Source organism: Apostichopus japonicus, chromosome 14 (assembly GCF_037975245.1).
Source record: "Apostichopus japonicus isolate 1M-3 chromosome 14, ASM3797524v1, whole genome shotgun sequence".
NCBI lineage: Eukaryota > Metazoa > Echinodermata > Holothuroidea > Aspidochirotida > Stichopodidae > Apostichopus > Apostichopus japonicus.
In genome coordinates, this window is record NC_092574.1 from 5,158,229 (window position 1) to 5,175,776 (window position 17,548).

A 17,548-nucleotide genomic window follows, 5' to 3' on the forward strand; every position below is an offset into this window, starting at 1 on the left:
GAGATCACGTTATAACCAATAATAGGAATGCCCATCTACCCAGGATAGACTAGCATGGAAACTTCAAGCCCACCACTGCCTCCTAAGAAGAGATCTGTTTGAATCCATCCCATATTTTTCCCAATAGCAGTTTTCAGCTCCAAATGCTCACCATCTAGTGACTCCTGAGCTCATTTCACATTGGGTAGGTACTCCGCCACCCAATTCTCAGATCCCATATCCCACGAGCACTCTGTTGCACTGGTGTGGAACATACAGTATATATAAAGGTGGATAAAGATACAAAATATGAGAGAACTCAAGAATTCAAGAAAAGCAGGTTTTTTTTTATTGAAACGTATTGTACAAGAGCAAGTAAACAACTTTTATAGAAAGAAATTTAATGTAAGAGCAAAGAAAGATGTGCACGTATGACTCGATATGAACCGTTTCTAGGAACGGTAGAACACGGTTGACTAAGGCTTAAAGTCATGCTGTTCAATATACTTCAACATTGTTGGTATAGCTCAAATCCCCGCACGATCAAATACGACCTACATTAGCTTTCTTTCTTTCTTTAATGTTGTAGTCGCGTGGACTTAATCTATTGTACAGGTCACAGTAACGTCCATTTCATTCCCTTTTCCAAAGTGATAGAGGAAGTTATGGCATTCTTTCTTTCCGAAACGGCTCTCAGACTGTTATCATTACCCCAAGAGTCACAATCAAGTCCAATAACAGGTTAAGGCAAAAGTGTTCATGCGCGTGAAAGGATAGACCCTCAGAAAGTTTGTCGTTTCTTACTTTTATTAGGGCACGCTAGGCAAAAGTAGAAAAACTTGATGGCAGTGAAAGCTGCCCTGAGAAAGAAATTAAGTTTATACAAGAACTCTTCGTTAGTTGGAATCAAATTAGTTTGCTTACAATGCAAAATAAAATACTTCGCGTTAAAAAAATTAAAAAGTTGAAAAGGATGCTTTATAAGTCTTTTAAAAATGTCCTATTCTAGAAAATGAATGGATCTAAAATAAATGAAGATATAAATATTTCATTGCCAAAATAAATGAAATAACGTCTCATCAACTCTTTTGCAAAAAGTACATAAAGAGGTCTCAATTAAGGTCATAAGAAATAAGAGTCTATTCGCCCCTAGTAATCGGTGAATAAAACATAAATTAAACATATTGGAGTTTTGCTTTCTGAACCGAATACCATCATTTGGACACTTCCAGTGTTGCCGAAAGTGCCTGTGACTCCTTACAAACTAATGAGAAAAGTGTCTAAATTTGATTACAATAATTATATTTCAAATTTTAGTAGCAATCCAAAACATTTCAAAATTGAACACTTCATTTCATTTTAACGACAAAGTGGGGTCCTCGAGATTGGAAGAAAGATTGCACATTGACTGGACGTTACTAAACAAGAACAATCATAAAAGCATCAAAAATCACCGTTCGACAATTGAGGAGGAAGATTATTTCTGATTCCATTGGGAAATTGTTAACCGATCACTTTCCGCATTCCGGATTGCGACCCAACTTACGACAAGCAGTTATCTAAGTTACTAAACAAGAACAATCATAAATGTACCACAAAAAAAACACCATTCGACAATTGAGGAGGAAGATCATTTCTGATTCCATTGGGAAATTGTTAACCGATTACTTTTCTGCATTCCGCATTGCGACCCACCCTACGCGTAGCAATTATCTTAGTTACCAAACAACAACAATCATAAATTTATCAAAAGATCACCGTGCGACAATTGAGGAAGAAGATTAATTTCTAATTCCATTGAAAAAAACTTTTAACCAAACACTTTTCCGCATTCCGATCACTTTTCCGCATTCGACCCAACATACGAGAAGGGACAGCGGTGGGTGGGGTTGGAATAACCAGAAAAATGGGCACCAGAGATGCAACGATCTTCTCGCTGCCTCATTTATCACTAAATATTTATTAAAAAAGTCAGTGGCATTGTCTGTTCTCAGTATAGAACATTCGGTATAGTTATAAATATTCTCCAAGTGTTTAGCCCACTCGATCGATAACTAATCATTCAATCCAATCTCTGCTGCCCTGCTACGAAGGTTCTGTGCCATGATACCGCCATCGTCTAGTATTTCATAATATTGTTGTAAATATTTTTTGGCCTGCCTGGCAAATTCAGCAGTTTGACAATAAGCAGAAATATCTACATTTTTCGTTATTTCAAGTGCTGTCTCTATCACATCTTCATATGCCTTTGCGATATTTTCATTTACTTGATATCTATTAACAATAAACAAGCTATAAGCACGTCGAAATTGAACTTCGATCAAATAATACGGAGAGCCTTTGTACTCCTCAATCATACCGTTGAACATTGCCTGTGCCTCCTCATTACGTCGCGCCTTACCCAACGCAATCGCTTTGCTTAGTTTACCTAAAAAAAGGAAGGTTCTAGTTCAAGACATTTATCAATATATTTCATTTCCAATCTTCTATATTCGTCCTTATCATTGCTGTCTCGGGCATCAAGTGCTAAATATCGGTACACAATCGATATCTGTAGAAACAACTCGGATCGGGGATGCTGAAGCTCTTCTCCTCTACGTAAAACATCAAGGGCTCTTTCATTATCACGCAAACGACGATAAAAACGACCTTTCTTTATGATAAGTTCACATGTATTTGCGTCAAGGTTGGCCATGATATCTTTGCCCTCATCGACTCGATCTGGGATTCTCAGCAAAACCTTTGCTAGGTCACATTGTGCCGACTTGTTTGTTGGTTCCAATTCAATCGCTTTCTCGTAGCACTGAATCTCATCATGGATGCCATCATACGGTTCACTGACGTTATTCCACCCAAGACGAGCCTGTCGACCAATAACTGCACCAAGAGACTGATACCACGAAGATTTAGTCTTGATGGTTTTCAGTGCTCGCTGATATCTTCGTTCGGCTTCCTTGTATTTATTCGGTCCAAGTCTTGTTAAAGCGAAAGCAGCAGTGGCGTCTATGAAGGCTTGAAGTCTCGTTTGAGAGAGCTCATCTCGATGTCTGCTCCAGCTTTCTTGTAATTCTGCGAGAAGTCTTAATCGTCTGTCCTCGTTCTGATTTCCCTCGTGGATAGTTTCCAGAACCCACAACCTGTTTGCATTTACAATGATGATGTAAGCCTGACGTTCATCGTCATCTGCAACTTTCATGGCTTCTTTCTCCGCTTCCACGAAGAATTCTTCTGCTTTCCGAGAGTTTCTTTGCACCCCTTCAATATGAGAGACCTCTAGATAACCTCTGAATAGCAGCATATCACAGGCTGTCTCCGTCCATTCTATCTCATTTCTGGTTTCCAGTTTACTATCGAGGTTGTTTGTTATACCCTTAAAGTCTATGAGAATATTCTGATCAAGTTTCCAATTGAAATGGCAAGGGACTTTTTTCCACCAATCGGGTATAGAATGACAACCGGCCATTTTAGAAGCTATAGAAGAACAATGTGAATAACAATACATTTAAAGAACACTGGCGTATATGTAAACAATTTTGGATTGAAGAATGTATGAGCTTAGCTGTGGACAACATTCTATAGTATTCTTTTATATTTTCCCTTTTTGTTTTCATTTATGATCATTTATAAAAGATAATTTACTGAAATAATGGAATGACTTATGTGACAAAAAATTGTAAACAGAGCTGGGTAAAATCATTCGTAATCCAGCAATGTCTGACGACGTTTTCCCATAGTTTTCTCGGGGGGCCTGAAGTGCCCGGTTGTTCAATGGTCTGCACTGTCAATTGCTACGCATATTTGCTTTGAAGTCGGGTGTACTATAAATTGTATCATAGAGATAGTTCATGTCATTTGAATTTTCATGTGGTTGTTTCTATTAAATGTTAGCTTTGATATGATTCACGTTGTAGCACACGAATGCAACATTTGAATGAGAATGATCTTTCTTTAACAGAACGTGAATTATGTTGACATGACCTTTTCATCCTGGTGCCGGAGGGGGTGGGGGTGGGATGGCTGAGATTTGAGTGGAGAGAAGCTTCTCGCACGACCAGTTCGGTCATTTTAGGCAATGGCGGTATGTTCCATTCCCAAACATTTGAAACCATGGTAACGGTACTGTCATGGATGTTTTTACCCAAATTGAACACTTCCTGAGTTCTATCCGCCAAATCGTTGACTGTATAGTCCTACTAAAATTATGAACTTGATATAGTGTACAGAAAGGCAAGCGGGTAGCCAGGATTTCTTGGAGGGGGGGGGGGGATTCGGGCCGGATCAAATGTATTAACCTGCTTTGCGATATCTGCCTGGGGTCTAGACGATATCTTCAGAGCTTTCAATTTGTTTCACCAATCGTCCGAGACTTTAGCCAAGTGAAATTATATGATAAAGTTCAATTAATGCATATGATTAGCCTAATATTGATTCGTTGGTTTGAAATTATTCAAGTTGGTAATAAACAACTCATAATAGAAGCTACAAGTAGGGTGGCCTAGCTAGTAGCCAGTAACACGAAATCAACAATACGATAGTGCCACGGTGCAACCTGCAGCAGGGTGGCCAGTTTATATGTAACACAACTGGTCAAATTGAGAGAATTTACCGACCAAATCGAGTAAATAAAGACCAAAGACATTTCTGCTCGATGTCTGCCTCTATACGTAGTCTACAATTGGTAGTTTGAATTCATTTTTGATAGGGTGACTATATGAAGGTTACCGGCGTATATATCTTTTCAAAAGTGTGGGGACAAATAAAGCTTAGATATGCACCCAAGCCGAAAAGGTGTGAGCTTATATTTGTTCTTAACGTGTAGCATATTATGCATTTATATGCCAGGGTGTTAAAACACACTAACACGTGTTATGTTTTGGGAGCATGCGAGAACTAGATATGTTAAATATACAATACATTCAAGTTACATACGATACATACATAGTAATAAATGAGCTAGCAACACGATTTTGTTTTCCAGCTCGTTTCTATCGGTAAACGCTGTACTGTGTACGAAGGTAACCATTGAAACTAGGTCTGTGTAGACTCCAATGGACAGTCGTTATCATCACATACATCTTGTTTACGTGATTATTTTTTTAACACAGGCCGCAATAAAATGTGCCTCTAGCATAACACGTGTTATCATGTTATAACACAGATGCATATAAATGCGCATTATATTCAAGTCGAAAACGCTATTATAAGCAACAGTACAATTCGGTTCGGGTGTCTACGCTATGTCTACGAAATCTATTTTTAGCCTTCAGTGGGAAAGAGATATTCCAGTTTCCACTCTTTTGTGAAATTTTGTGTGAGATCTCTGCATTGTTCTCCAAATTCTCTCCCTCTCTCCACCTCTTCTCTTTATTCTCTCTCTTCTCTCATTGTTTAAGGGTGGGGAGTAACCGCCCCCTGGCTACGCGCTTGGAGAAAGTCACTTTACTCTTAGCTGAAAACCCTGTGTGCTCTGTTCTCATACTGTTTACAGTTCATGCATATATCGATCACACTTTTTCTGCTAAAGCCTGTGTATTTATGATTCACGTTGTCAGTAAAATTTGTCAACTGTCACTCAAATTTAGAATTTGAATAAACTTAAAAACGTAAAATGCTATAGCGATGGGATTTTGACAATTGGGTTCCGTTTTCGCCCTTTCAATGGTTTTCTCTGAAGGTTCTCAGTTTGGTGTGGATTTTTCTTTCAACAGTAAGGTTTAAGCTATCCCATTACCTATGATTTACTGTAATTATGATTTACATAAATTTTTATATGAAGCTCAGTTTTATCGACTTAGGCTTCCTTCATGCCACTACTATAAGATTGTCTGTCCAAAGCCATAGTCCTTCGGTTTTACTACGTTAATCGGCTTAATTATGTAAAGTCATTGGAAACAATATTTCGGTTAGGCCTATTCTAACGACTGATCAGGAATTCACACTTGCGATGTTGAAATTTCGAAATATATCATCGTGCAGTTTCCAAGTATCAATATCGGATTAACTTTGGACGGTTGATATAACGAGGGTATTAATTATAAACATACTCATGATATAACAAGCATGGCAGCAGGTTATCTCGTATACAGAAAGCAAAATAATAGGGTAATAGTTAACTTGAAACGCAATAAACTGGTATTAGTTTGAGAATTCCAGTCAATTACGGATTAACATCAGCCGCGAACTGGTTAAACTGAGCCTTTAAATGCATTTGGTAATGTTGGTACAATACTTTTTGCCGCCAACGTCATTTGGGGGGGGGGGGTAATCGGGGAGGGGGATCCGTCCCTTCAGCCCACCCCACCTCCGCGCTGGTTACGTCACTGCGGGTAGCAAAGTGAATGAGAGAGTTGTTTACAACTATCACCTACTGTATATATATGTACGTCAGAATCTAACTTCAGGGTTTACTGCTCAGTGTTTGGTTGGCTATACATGTAGGGACGAAGCCAGGGGAGCAGGGGGGCGACTGCTCCCCCCTTTCAGTGTCGAAAAAAATGTTTAAAATCTGTTATTTTTAGCATGGTATTTTATCAGTGCTCTTTTGATCTTGAACACTCGTCAGCTCCGTTAACTCGATTATAATCGTAGTGACATTCAGGCCTACTGACTGAACTACTAACTTAGTTTGGCAGATGCAATTAGCTAATTTTAGCCTATAACCTATTATAAGTCTACAGTTACTGTAGCCAATGCGTAATAAAATACATATTGCCTACCTAACCCACTCGATGGAATGTCACGAACCGCGTATGCACAGCGACGACGACAACGTTCGTTCTCATCCTTTCTATGATTCGTCCTAAGTTGTTGCACGAACAGCATGTTATGAAGCTAAGCTAGCAATAGCACGTGATATGCACTTCCTATAAATAATGATTACACTGCTAATACACTGCGATAACGATATTTGTTTAAAAAATATCTGTCTTAAAAATTATGAAAGTTTATATTGTCCATCAGTTAAGTTCGTCAAATGTATTTAAGTCCAGACATTGGACAATAAACAAGAATCATCCTACTAGAAATGTTGTAAAAGAGCACTATGTTTGTCTTTCTGATATATTATGTAAAAGAACATGTACAAGAATTCAAACAGGAAACAAAATCTGCTGATAATATGATATCATATGATAATGATGAAACTGGCAATCATTGCACCAGATCGCATCTCAGGACCTTCAATTCGTCCCCGTTTTCGCGTATGGCGAATGTGCACTTTGGCGAAATTGAGTTAAATATTGTACTTATACCTATTTCGAGGGTGAAGAATCGGTTGAGCCGAGTTTGAAGTTTTAAAACTGTTTTTTTTTTTCATTTTTTCTGACTCATTTTGACGAATGTCCACCTAAGACCCACTCTCGTTTTTACATACTGACGAATACTTTAGTCATCATTACAACCACTCAGTAACACAATTTGTCTAAGGTCCATGCATATTTGCATAACGACGAATATTACCCTTTGGAACAAGCCGCACATAACAACCATGTCATACTGACTTGAGAACCAAGTTAACTGCCATTTGAAAACACCCAGGATTATGGGAAGGTAATATCTTTATGATTTCCACCTCGTCTTTTAACTGATTAATGCAGCATTTCATACACGATAGCATAACTCGTGAAAACAGAATGGCTAGTAGGTCAACAATAATATACCTGATTAGTAGCCTAGTGTTATGATTGCAGTACATTCTATGCTTGTATCTGTTGCGCGAGTAGCTATAGACAGTAGACTGGAGTAACGCCATTTATCTCGACTGAAATGGTGTAACAGTGTCGGTACATTTAATTAGAGCTGTGTGTAAATGGGGAAACAGGTGGTGTAAGACACTGACGGACATTGATGACAATGGGTGTAACTCGTATAAAAATGATGAATAAATCACTCAAATTTTGATTGTGACCGCGAAGAATACAATACCTAGACCAAGGTTAATTAATTTAAGCCATTCTTAGAGTTAGTCTAACCATACCTAAGGATTAAAGTGAAGGAATCCCAAACCATCATAATGAACTTATATCACCAAGATCCTTGTGATGAACTTATCCCTAAAATACCTAAGTCCATTCTCCTGCACGGTACGGGAGTAAATTGGTTTTTAAAAGTCGTGGCATGGAGCTATTTTTTGCCCATGTGTAATGTCATAGTGCCACTTGGGATGATGGGAGGGGGGGGGGCGATATAATGTAATCATTTGGTGTCCTGTCTCCTTTTCAATGTGAATGTAAACAGTTCAATAAAAAATACCAGTTTTACGACAAATTAAAACATGCAAACGCCAGCTCCTCCAGTCTTCAATTTCATATATAAATAAATGTTAAAAATGTAACATCTCCCTAAAGAAGTACGGTTTCTCTTAGCTGTTGGCGGCTTTGCTCATCACAGCAGCATTACTCTAGCCTAACTTAAAACTACCTATATCTGGCTAAGTAATACCTAGTTACATAGTTGAAGGTCACATACTTTTACATGAAACTTTGGAAGGTACTAGCATAGTTTATACTTAAGTAGTTACTTTGCTACAAAGGACGAGGAGGGGGGCGTTTAGACCGAATTACTAGAAAATCTGTATAGCAACCTTTAAATTGACAGAACCTTGGATGTTTTCTTCCACAGGTTAAGAAGTTCAGGATAATAGGGGAAGTTATACCATACCTTTTGGAAAATCAACCAAGTCAGAACATGGACATACAAACCAAATGAACATCACCAAACTGATACACCCTCAGCCCTGGTTTCCGTACATTGGGATTATTAACCCATAAAGGTTGCTTGACATAAGAAAGGAGAAGGCACTTGCTGTTCCAGAACAGAAGTTGCAAGCCACTCGAATAATCCATATCCATATCCATATCAAACGTTTTATTAATCCATGATATTGTGTCTTATTAAGATTGTAAGGAAATAATTATAACAAAGGGTCTTTAATGACTTTTCAAGTGCGTTTAATACTGTCTTGCCAAATCAATTAATGAAGGATGTTTTACGATTTATCAAAGAAACATGGCTTATTTATTGGCTGACACAATTTCTTCAAGGATGGCCCAGACAAGTAAGGTTGGATAAAGGGTTATCGGAAATATTGGAAATAAAGGTTGGTGTGCCTTGGGGGGGGGGTGGGGGTCCATTATATGCTATATTATTTACTATATATATATACTGATGAAATTGGGTCAAACTCACACATTTCTGTTACAAAATATGCCGATGATACTGCTGTATCATGCACAATTCCTAAGAGCTCTGTTGAAACTGACCAATGAAATTTTCAGTGTTCTGTAAATGACATAGTTCCAACATGTGACCGCAAGAATTTATTGCGTAACCCCCCCCCCCAAATAAAGGAAATTCGTTTTTGAAAATAAACCATAAAACATGAAGGTCTCATTCTATCAACGTCGCAACGTGTTATTGAGGGATCTGATGTGGCTAGAACCTCCAAAACTAAGTACTGGGAGTAAACAGCGACGACAGTTTGACCTTTTCTTGCAAAGCATCAAGGTATTAAAAAAGTATATTATATACATATAGGCGTAGGAGGCGGGGGGGGGCTGGGGGGCTGCAGCCGCCCCCATCCAAAAAATTGTTAAAATTTGGGCAATATGCTGAGAATTTTTCGGGCACCTACTGAAGGAAAAATAATTTGCAATGTGTTTTTCAATGGTTAAACTGATATTATTTTTATCATTATTATTGTAACGACTTCCCTAATAATTATAACCAATATGGAAGGATAATAACACGGAAATGATTGTATTTTATTGGCATGCGATGTAATAACCAATGCATGCCTATATGATATGCATATTAACGTGTTGAGTCGTTACAGCCCCCCCCCCCCAAATCAAATTGGACTCCTACGCTTATGATTATATAGTATCTGGTGTGGCTTACGTTGTGTCTTTCTTTAGCCAAAATGCTAAGGAAAATGTTTTCAATACAATTATTCAACCTGGCACATGTGATATATGTCTGGTACCATTTTATATTGCAAAAAAAAGCAAAGAAAGGAGAATGAAGTTTCTTAAATACACATCAGCTATATTTAATTTAGATTACAGTATACTTTTAGAAAAAGTAAATGCTGCTGCAAGACCTGAGTTTACAATAATGACTAATAAGATTAACAGTGATCAGAATCACCCTTTGTATACAACTGTACTACAAAGTCTCCTGCACAAATCGAGCAGAAATCTAAGAAATCCCCACAAAATACCGAACGCAAGTTTACAGAAACTCATTTATATACCGTGCTGCTTTATGTATACATTCCATTCGAGCACTTAGAATGTTTGTTGTAGTCTGTTTGTTATATCGTTTTATGTATTAACTTTTGTATGTGTAGATGTATTTTATATGATATCCTATCATCTTGACATTTTCTCCCCTTTTATATTAGTTATTCTTGGACTGTTTGGTATCCTATCATCTTAAGAAAACAACTTTTATATGAGTTATTCTTCTTGTTGAGGTATTATATGACTCCTGTCTATAAATTTTATATGTATACTGGAAGGAAAAAAAGAAGGAACAACTAATACAGTACAACTTGGGAAGACTTGAACAATGGCACAGTTGTTTCCTTCTTTAAATCTGAGGATTCACACGTGGTTGGGTTGGATATTATGAATGTACCTGTGAGCGTAAGAAATATTTTATATGTATACTGGAAGGAAATAAAAAAGAAGGAACAACATACTATAGTACAACTTGGAAACACTTGAACAATGGCACAGTTGTTGGGTTGGATATTATGAATGTGCCTGTGAGCGTAAGGAAAGTTCACATTCCGTTTAAGGGGATAGTATAGTGGGAAATCTTCCCAAAGCGTTTGAAGGATACTTAGAAACTATTGCCAGAGGCATTTCACGTAACACACTGACTGGAAAATGAAGAATTGCACACAATTTTCCGTAGTCTGTGTGCTTTATAAGAGTTCCGACTTAACAGATTACGCCACTGGAACTATTATTTTTGCAACTGCATGTGTTCACATTTCATCATATACCAAGTTGTCTATTTTATACATTGTAGAAAATGGTGGGGGTTCTTTTAAAATAAATAGGACCAATATATCACCCTTTCAGCAGCCGGCTCTCCTTGCCCTCCCTACCTCAACATCCCTCTATCCGAAACCCTCCATGTCACCCAAGAAAAACATACTAAAACACTTACCCCCGCCCATAACCCATACAAATTCCTTGTCTATTTTACACATTGCAACAAAACGAGGGCGTTCTTTTTAACACTAAGACCAATATACCACCCCATTCAACAGCCGGCTCTCCTTGCCCTTTATACCAACTCCCCTCGTAATATCCGACTCCATCCATGCCACTCAAGAAAAACATACTAAAACACGTATGTTGATACCTGCGTATAACCCATTCCTGTCTATTTTATACATTAAAGTAAACCGTGGACGTTCTTTTTAAAATCAATACGACCAATGTACCACCCCTTCGATTATTTTCTTCTATCGTAAGGTCATTCCACCTACCACCCCCTTCCTCTCCCCATGTGAAAGTGAACATTCACGGTGTACCCTATGGCTACTACACACAAAAGTGACGAATACAAGTCTGTGACAGGACGAAACTTCTATTTGTTATATTTAAAATATTGACAACTTTCGGTACAAAAGATCATTTTTTTAATTACGCTATACTAAAGTCAAAATGTGAAAATCTTTAGAGCGCGTTTTCTCAAAACTCACATTTTGAACATTCGTCACTACGCCAGAACGGGACGAATTGTTCAAAAATATCTCAAAGGGGAGGGGGACACCTCCTCCCCTTAGACACCTCCCTTATATCAATCGCAAAAAGTGCACCCCCCCCTTCAAATTCCTTGCTACGTCGCTGTATACATGGGACATGTGAAAGAGGGAGTGTCAGGTTTCGCAGTTTGAAATCGAACAATCGTTTGTCTTTTACCGTCTAGTATATCATTCTGTGACTTACGTAGACTTTCCATATACCTTCATAGACTTTCTCGTGCTTTCCATTAATTTCGTCAAACTCAACAACTACTTTGACAAGTCATCGTATACACAACAGGTACATGCATGCATGCTTCGTGAATGAAATATTGTACTGCTTATTGACCATTAAGTTGCATATTATCGGATTTAAACTGCAACGACATCAATCACACACACATGCATATTGTTCTTACATTTATGTGTAGAACTACACCACTTCTCTCAATCAGCAATGCCTTACGTGAAACGTTACGTTTCAATGATTGGAGAAAAAGTTGCGTTTTTTTTTCTCTATTATGAAAACATAAGATCTTGACTGTGCGTTAAGAAGGCATACGGTAATGGAGCCATTTAATGTCCGTGATCGATGGACAAGTGTGTATTCTGTCCTCTGTCAAGTGACCGCCGTGAGGGCGAAAGCGCATCGTTCAAGATCAATGCAGCGAACGAGGTTGTTTCGGTATAATCATAATGAGAAACGGGATCCACTTCAAGGATCCGTTATACCATTCTTACAGCGGAAATTGTAGTAATCATAAAACACATACATCATAAAAAAAAATCAAAATGTTTAAACTAACCTTATCTCTTTGTAAGGTCTTGGTCTCGCCGATGTTGAATAGCTTCTAATTGATCTTTCTAAGTAGGAGTTGCTTATAAATTGTCTGGCGATTCCAAATCACTAAAATGTTTCGCAATAATAGGGTTATTCCAGGCAAAGAAAAAAAAAACGACCTTTAAACTCTGCTCAGATATCTGTATGATTATACATGAATATCTACACTGCTTTCACTGTCACGTCTGCTTAGATGGTCGTCGTTCACAGCACCTCATAAAACAAGTACACAAGTCATAACACTGGTATCATTCGTACTACAGAAATGCATACAGGTAAACTGATGGAAAAGATATCACCATTTGAAGATCCCTTTTCGACACAAAAAAACATCTCAAAGGGAAGAGGAGTCTACCCCTAAAACCACTCCCCAAGCCGGAAGTATGATTTATTTGCTTCTCCCTTCCCCTAAACTTTGCATTAAAGATTGTATTGCCATGATTACATTTCAGTCCGCTAACTTTAAGATCTCGGCATTGTCATCACCACATAGTTCGTTTAATATATCAGGGAGATAAGATTGTATATAGCTAAAGACACAATGTGTCTCTTTAAAATATAGAAGAACTTGGTGTTGTCAGGGAAACAAAGTGAGAACAAGTAAAATGGAGAACGTGAAGTCTCTTTCGTATCAGGACATATAGCTACAGTGACAACAACAATATAATGTTTTATTGTGATTTTAGGCCCTCCGTCTGTGAAATATATTGGCCTGAATTAAGACCAATTGATTTAGCAACACTACTGCATAGAAATTCGATATTTTTTTTCTATTTTAGTTTCTATAACAAGTGGAGACAGTCTTAAATATTATAAAAGGACATTTCACATATTACTGAAAGACTATAGTTGTGGTTATTTTAGTCGTCAGCAGATATACCACACATATCAGCCTTCTAAAACACCCCAACGCCCCCACCCTCCCTGCCCCTAGCGATCAATCAAGAGCAAAAAAAAATATGTAATATCAAACAACAGGAATCATTTTCACTAGACTATTGAACATGTTCTGGATATGAAGTTAAAGGTCATGCATGTTGTTACTGTCTGTTAATGTATATTACTCCATAAAACTATGATTAAAGTTCAACCCAGCCAGTTTGGCCTGAACAGAGGATCTCCGTAGTAATAGGCCAACATACATGTTACATACAAGACAGCCAAAATATCTCTGTAGGATATATACTAAAATGAGTTAATATGTATGTAGACCTACGTTAAAATATGTTGTAGGCCTTCGCCATGTTCAAAGTCAGCATATATGCGTAAGTTTCATATGTCACTGACTCATGCATAGATTTTATAGGTATGGCATTCACAACAAGACATTCACATTGTGAGCTGACAGCAACCTAGGTCAATCGTTCAACTGAATTTCGACAACGTGAGTTTCCAGCTTTGTGAAAATAGAAGAGCTTCAAACAGTGCAAGAATTGCACCGTTTGCCTACATACATGTTACATACTGGACAGCCAAATATCTCTATATGGTAAATATTAAATTACTTATTATGTATGTAGACCTACACTAAAGATTGTTGTAGGGCTTCCTCATGTTCATAGTCAGCATCAATATGTAAGTTTCATATGACACTGAATTTCGACATCGGGAGTTTCCAGCTTGTGAAAATAGATGAGCTTCAAACACTGCATGAATTGCACGGTTTACTGATGTTACGCCGGGTCACTAAACTAATCCGCCGCCACAGAGGAGTTAGAGAAGAGAGAATAAGAACAACTTGATGTAACCTTAAACAATGGCAATAATGCAACAGTCTCTGCATGGGTGTTTCAAAACTCGCATTACATATGACATTTTGGTGGGGTCCTTATTTCAACCCGTTACGCTCACCCCCTCCTCGAGAGATTTCATCCTCGACATGTAATAAAAAGTGATTTTCCTTTGTCACTGACAACGATACTGAAATATTCATTTCATTCATTCATGCCGAGTACACCTTTCTGGGGTCTCATGCTAAACCACCTCGGCTTTATGAGCATTTTCATGTAGGAAAGCAAATGTTTGGCAAACATAATCAATATAAACTGTTCCTCTAATCCTGAAGAACCAACAAAAAATATGGAATATAATAATACTTATTGTGCAGACTGAGCTATATCATAGAAATATGGAAATTTTGGATATGAACTGGTATGAAATGTTTATAACTCATTAACCGCTGGTTGTGGAATCCATGTATGGTCACCCAACTGGTCATATGTCACTTTATTCCTGGTTTGTCTAAGTCGATGATGTCTGGTCTTCAGTGATTCTGAGGGATCACCTACTCCCTGTCCCTCCTCATCACTGCATGGATCTATGTTTTTCATTGGGATACCAGTCCCTATTTCACGTACTCCCTGCCCCCCCCCCCACCACTGCGTGGATCCATGTCTCATATAGAGATACCAGCCTCTATTTCACCGACTCCCTGCACCCCTCCCCCCCCTTACCACTGCATGGATCCATGTCTCTCATCGAGATACCAGTCCCTATTGCACGTACTCCCTGCCTCACCCCTGCATAAGACCAAGTCTCATATTGAGTTACCAGTCTCTATTTCCGCATGAGACCAAGTCATATTGAGATTACTAACCTCACTATATGGTTCATGCTGATCAAATACTGAGTATCGTTTAACGTTGCAGTTTCTTCCAAGTCTCCAGGTCCCTCTGGACAATTTGATCCCCTCTTTGATCATTATTATTTCGTACGTGTGTTTTTGTACTATGTCCATAGTCAAACCAATCGTCATCGCTACTTAAACTGTCAGTTTCCCATTGGATCCTTGACCTAAAGTCTTCCCCGGCATGCAGCTCCTTCCGAGTTTTAGCCTTCGTTGGCTGTTGTGGGTTATCGTCATCAGGTAGAATTGCATCGCATGGTGACAACAACTTCCTGTGCAGAACTCGGGCACGTCCTAAGTTGTTGTCATATGGCGCAATCTCATAAACAATTGTCTTACAACAGTATACTTTTTCCTCCCAATTTGGCCGGAGTTTCCAGGAACCTCAAAACGAGTTTTTTTTTCACAAGTATCCTGTCTCCGAATGGAGGACCGTACTGTGAACATTTTTTGAGTGTCTATGTTTCGCTTCGTTGAATTGCCTCTTTACACTTTCAAACGCAATCTTGTATGCTTCTTTCATTTGGTTTTTCATCTTTCTGCAAAGATTCACTGTCATGATATTCCTTGGTATCATATCCCAGACCAAAAGAGATGTCCACTGGAAGTCGAGGTGTTCTACCATACAAAAGATAAAATGGTGCGTATCACGTCGCTACATTCTTCGCACAAATGTAGGCATGGACAAACTTTGGTAATGACTCCGTCCAAATGAGTCGCTCTTGCTCGCGCAAGGTCAGCAGCATATTGAGGTTTTTCCGGTTCAGATTAGTTTGAACGGCTCAGTAGTGATGATCGGCATTAATGGAGCCCTTATTGTCACATAGTACTCGAAATCTTGCCATATTAGGCCAATAAAATCTTTTTCGTACCAAATCAAGAGTGCGTTCAACACTCTTGTGGCACATTTCATCATGCGAATGTTTCAACACTAATCACTTTATCGTCCTCCTGAGGAGACCCTCAGTGGACATTTTCAATTCTCCCCACCCATTCAAAAGTGCTCGGGCTTGAGGAGTTACCTCTTCTTTATTTTTACGTTGCTTTGTGTCCCCGACCTGTGTAATGTACCCCCCCCCCTCCCCCAGTTGAACGTTAGCCTGAAAAGCTTTCTATTTCGTCCAAAATGATGCTAGCCAACAACGGTGTTATAATCGATGTTGTTGTAATCTCCAGATTGTTAACATCAGCAGTTATGGACTCTGCATATACTACTGCTCATTGGGAGTTTGCTTCCACCCGGTTTGAAATAGTCCTCAAGGCATTTTCTGGCACTTTCCAAATACACTCCTTTCGGTAGCTCTCTGAAGTTTGCGAGTTCGGCTACTCACCTCTTTATGAAGCGTTTAGCTGAGCTTTGGAAATAACATACGTTAACGGATTGTTATCTGTGGCTAGCATACAGGAGATAATCGGGGAACCAAACCGTAACGGCCCATGTTAAGGTCAGAAATACTTGAATTTGTTGTCTGGGTGTTTTATGCTGGCGTCAGGGTACGAGACGCAAACGTAATCACTCTCATTTTTCCTCCTGCTCTTGGTACAAGACTGCTCCAAGACCCGCCAATGAGGCTTCGGTATGGAGGACGTACGGCAGGGAAATGTCTGGGAACGCAATCACTGGTTGGACAGTCAGTCGATCAATCTAGTTGCAAAGTATGAAGCGATGCTCATCTGTCCAAAGTATTTTCTGGTCTGTATTTGGAAGGTCGTTGTTTTTCTTCTTTCCAGCACTCTTAGTGTTTCCTTTCTTCTTCGTTCAACTCCGTAATAACTTGAATAACGGACTTGCTTTTCCCGAAGAAAAATACACATATAGCTTCGATAGTAGCCAAGAAAACCTAGGAGATTTCTTAATTCTTTGTATTTCCAGACCTTGCGTATTATCACTAGCACAGTTTGGTACAAATACATATTAATTTGCGTACTTACATTTCTTACCATATTCTAATGGGAACTCTACTTCCACATACTTCCCTCCTGGTATGACTACATATTTGTTTGGGGACTTAAGTTCTGCTCTGACTTGTCCTCAATCTGGCGGACAATTGCCTCTATGTCACCCTACATATTTCCCGGCATTGCCCCAAGTAACGTGTTAACATTTGCCTTGACCTCATCTCTATGTCACAGATTGACAATCACGTTATAACCAATAATAGGAAGGCTCATATCCCCAGGATAGACTAGCATGGAAACTTCAAGCCTACCACTGCCTCCTAAGGACAGATCTGTTTGAATCCATCCCAGATTTTTTCCCAACTAGGAGTTTCAGCTCCAAATGCTCACCATCTTGTGACTCCTCAACTCGTTTCGAGCACTCTGTAGCACTGGTGTGGAA

The 17,548-nt window shown here is 38.8% G+C and overlaps 1 protein-coding gene across 1 annotated transcript; it reads right to left on the reverse strand.

The window, feature by feature from the left end:
• Positions 1 to 542: 542 nt before the first annotated feature.
• Positions 543 to 12,968, reverse strand: LOC139980357 (uncharacterized). The gene is made up of 2 exons (XM_071991975.1): positions 12,547 to 12,968; positions 543 to 3,450 (listed from the first exon to the last, which is right to left on the reverse strand). Exon 2 carries the CDS (start codon positions 3,440 to 3,442, stop codon positions 2,408 to 2,410), a length of 1,035 nt encoding a protein of 344 aa, XP_071848076.1. The 5' UTR covers positions 3,443 to 3,450; positions 12,547 to 12,968; the 3' UTR covers positions 543 to 2,407.
• Positions 12,969 to 17,548: the final 4,580 nt, after the last annotated feature.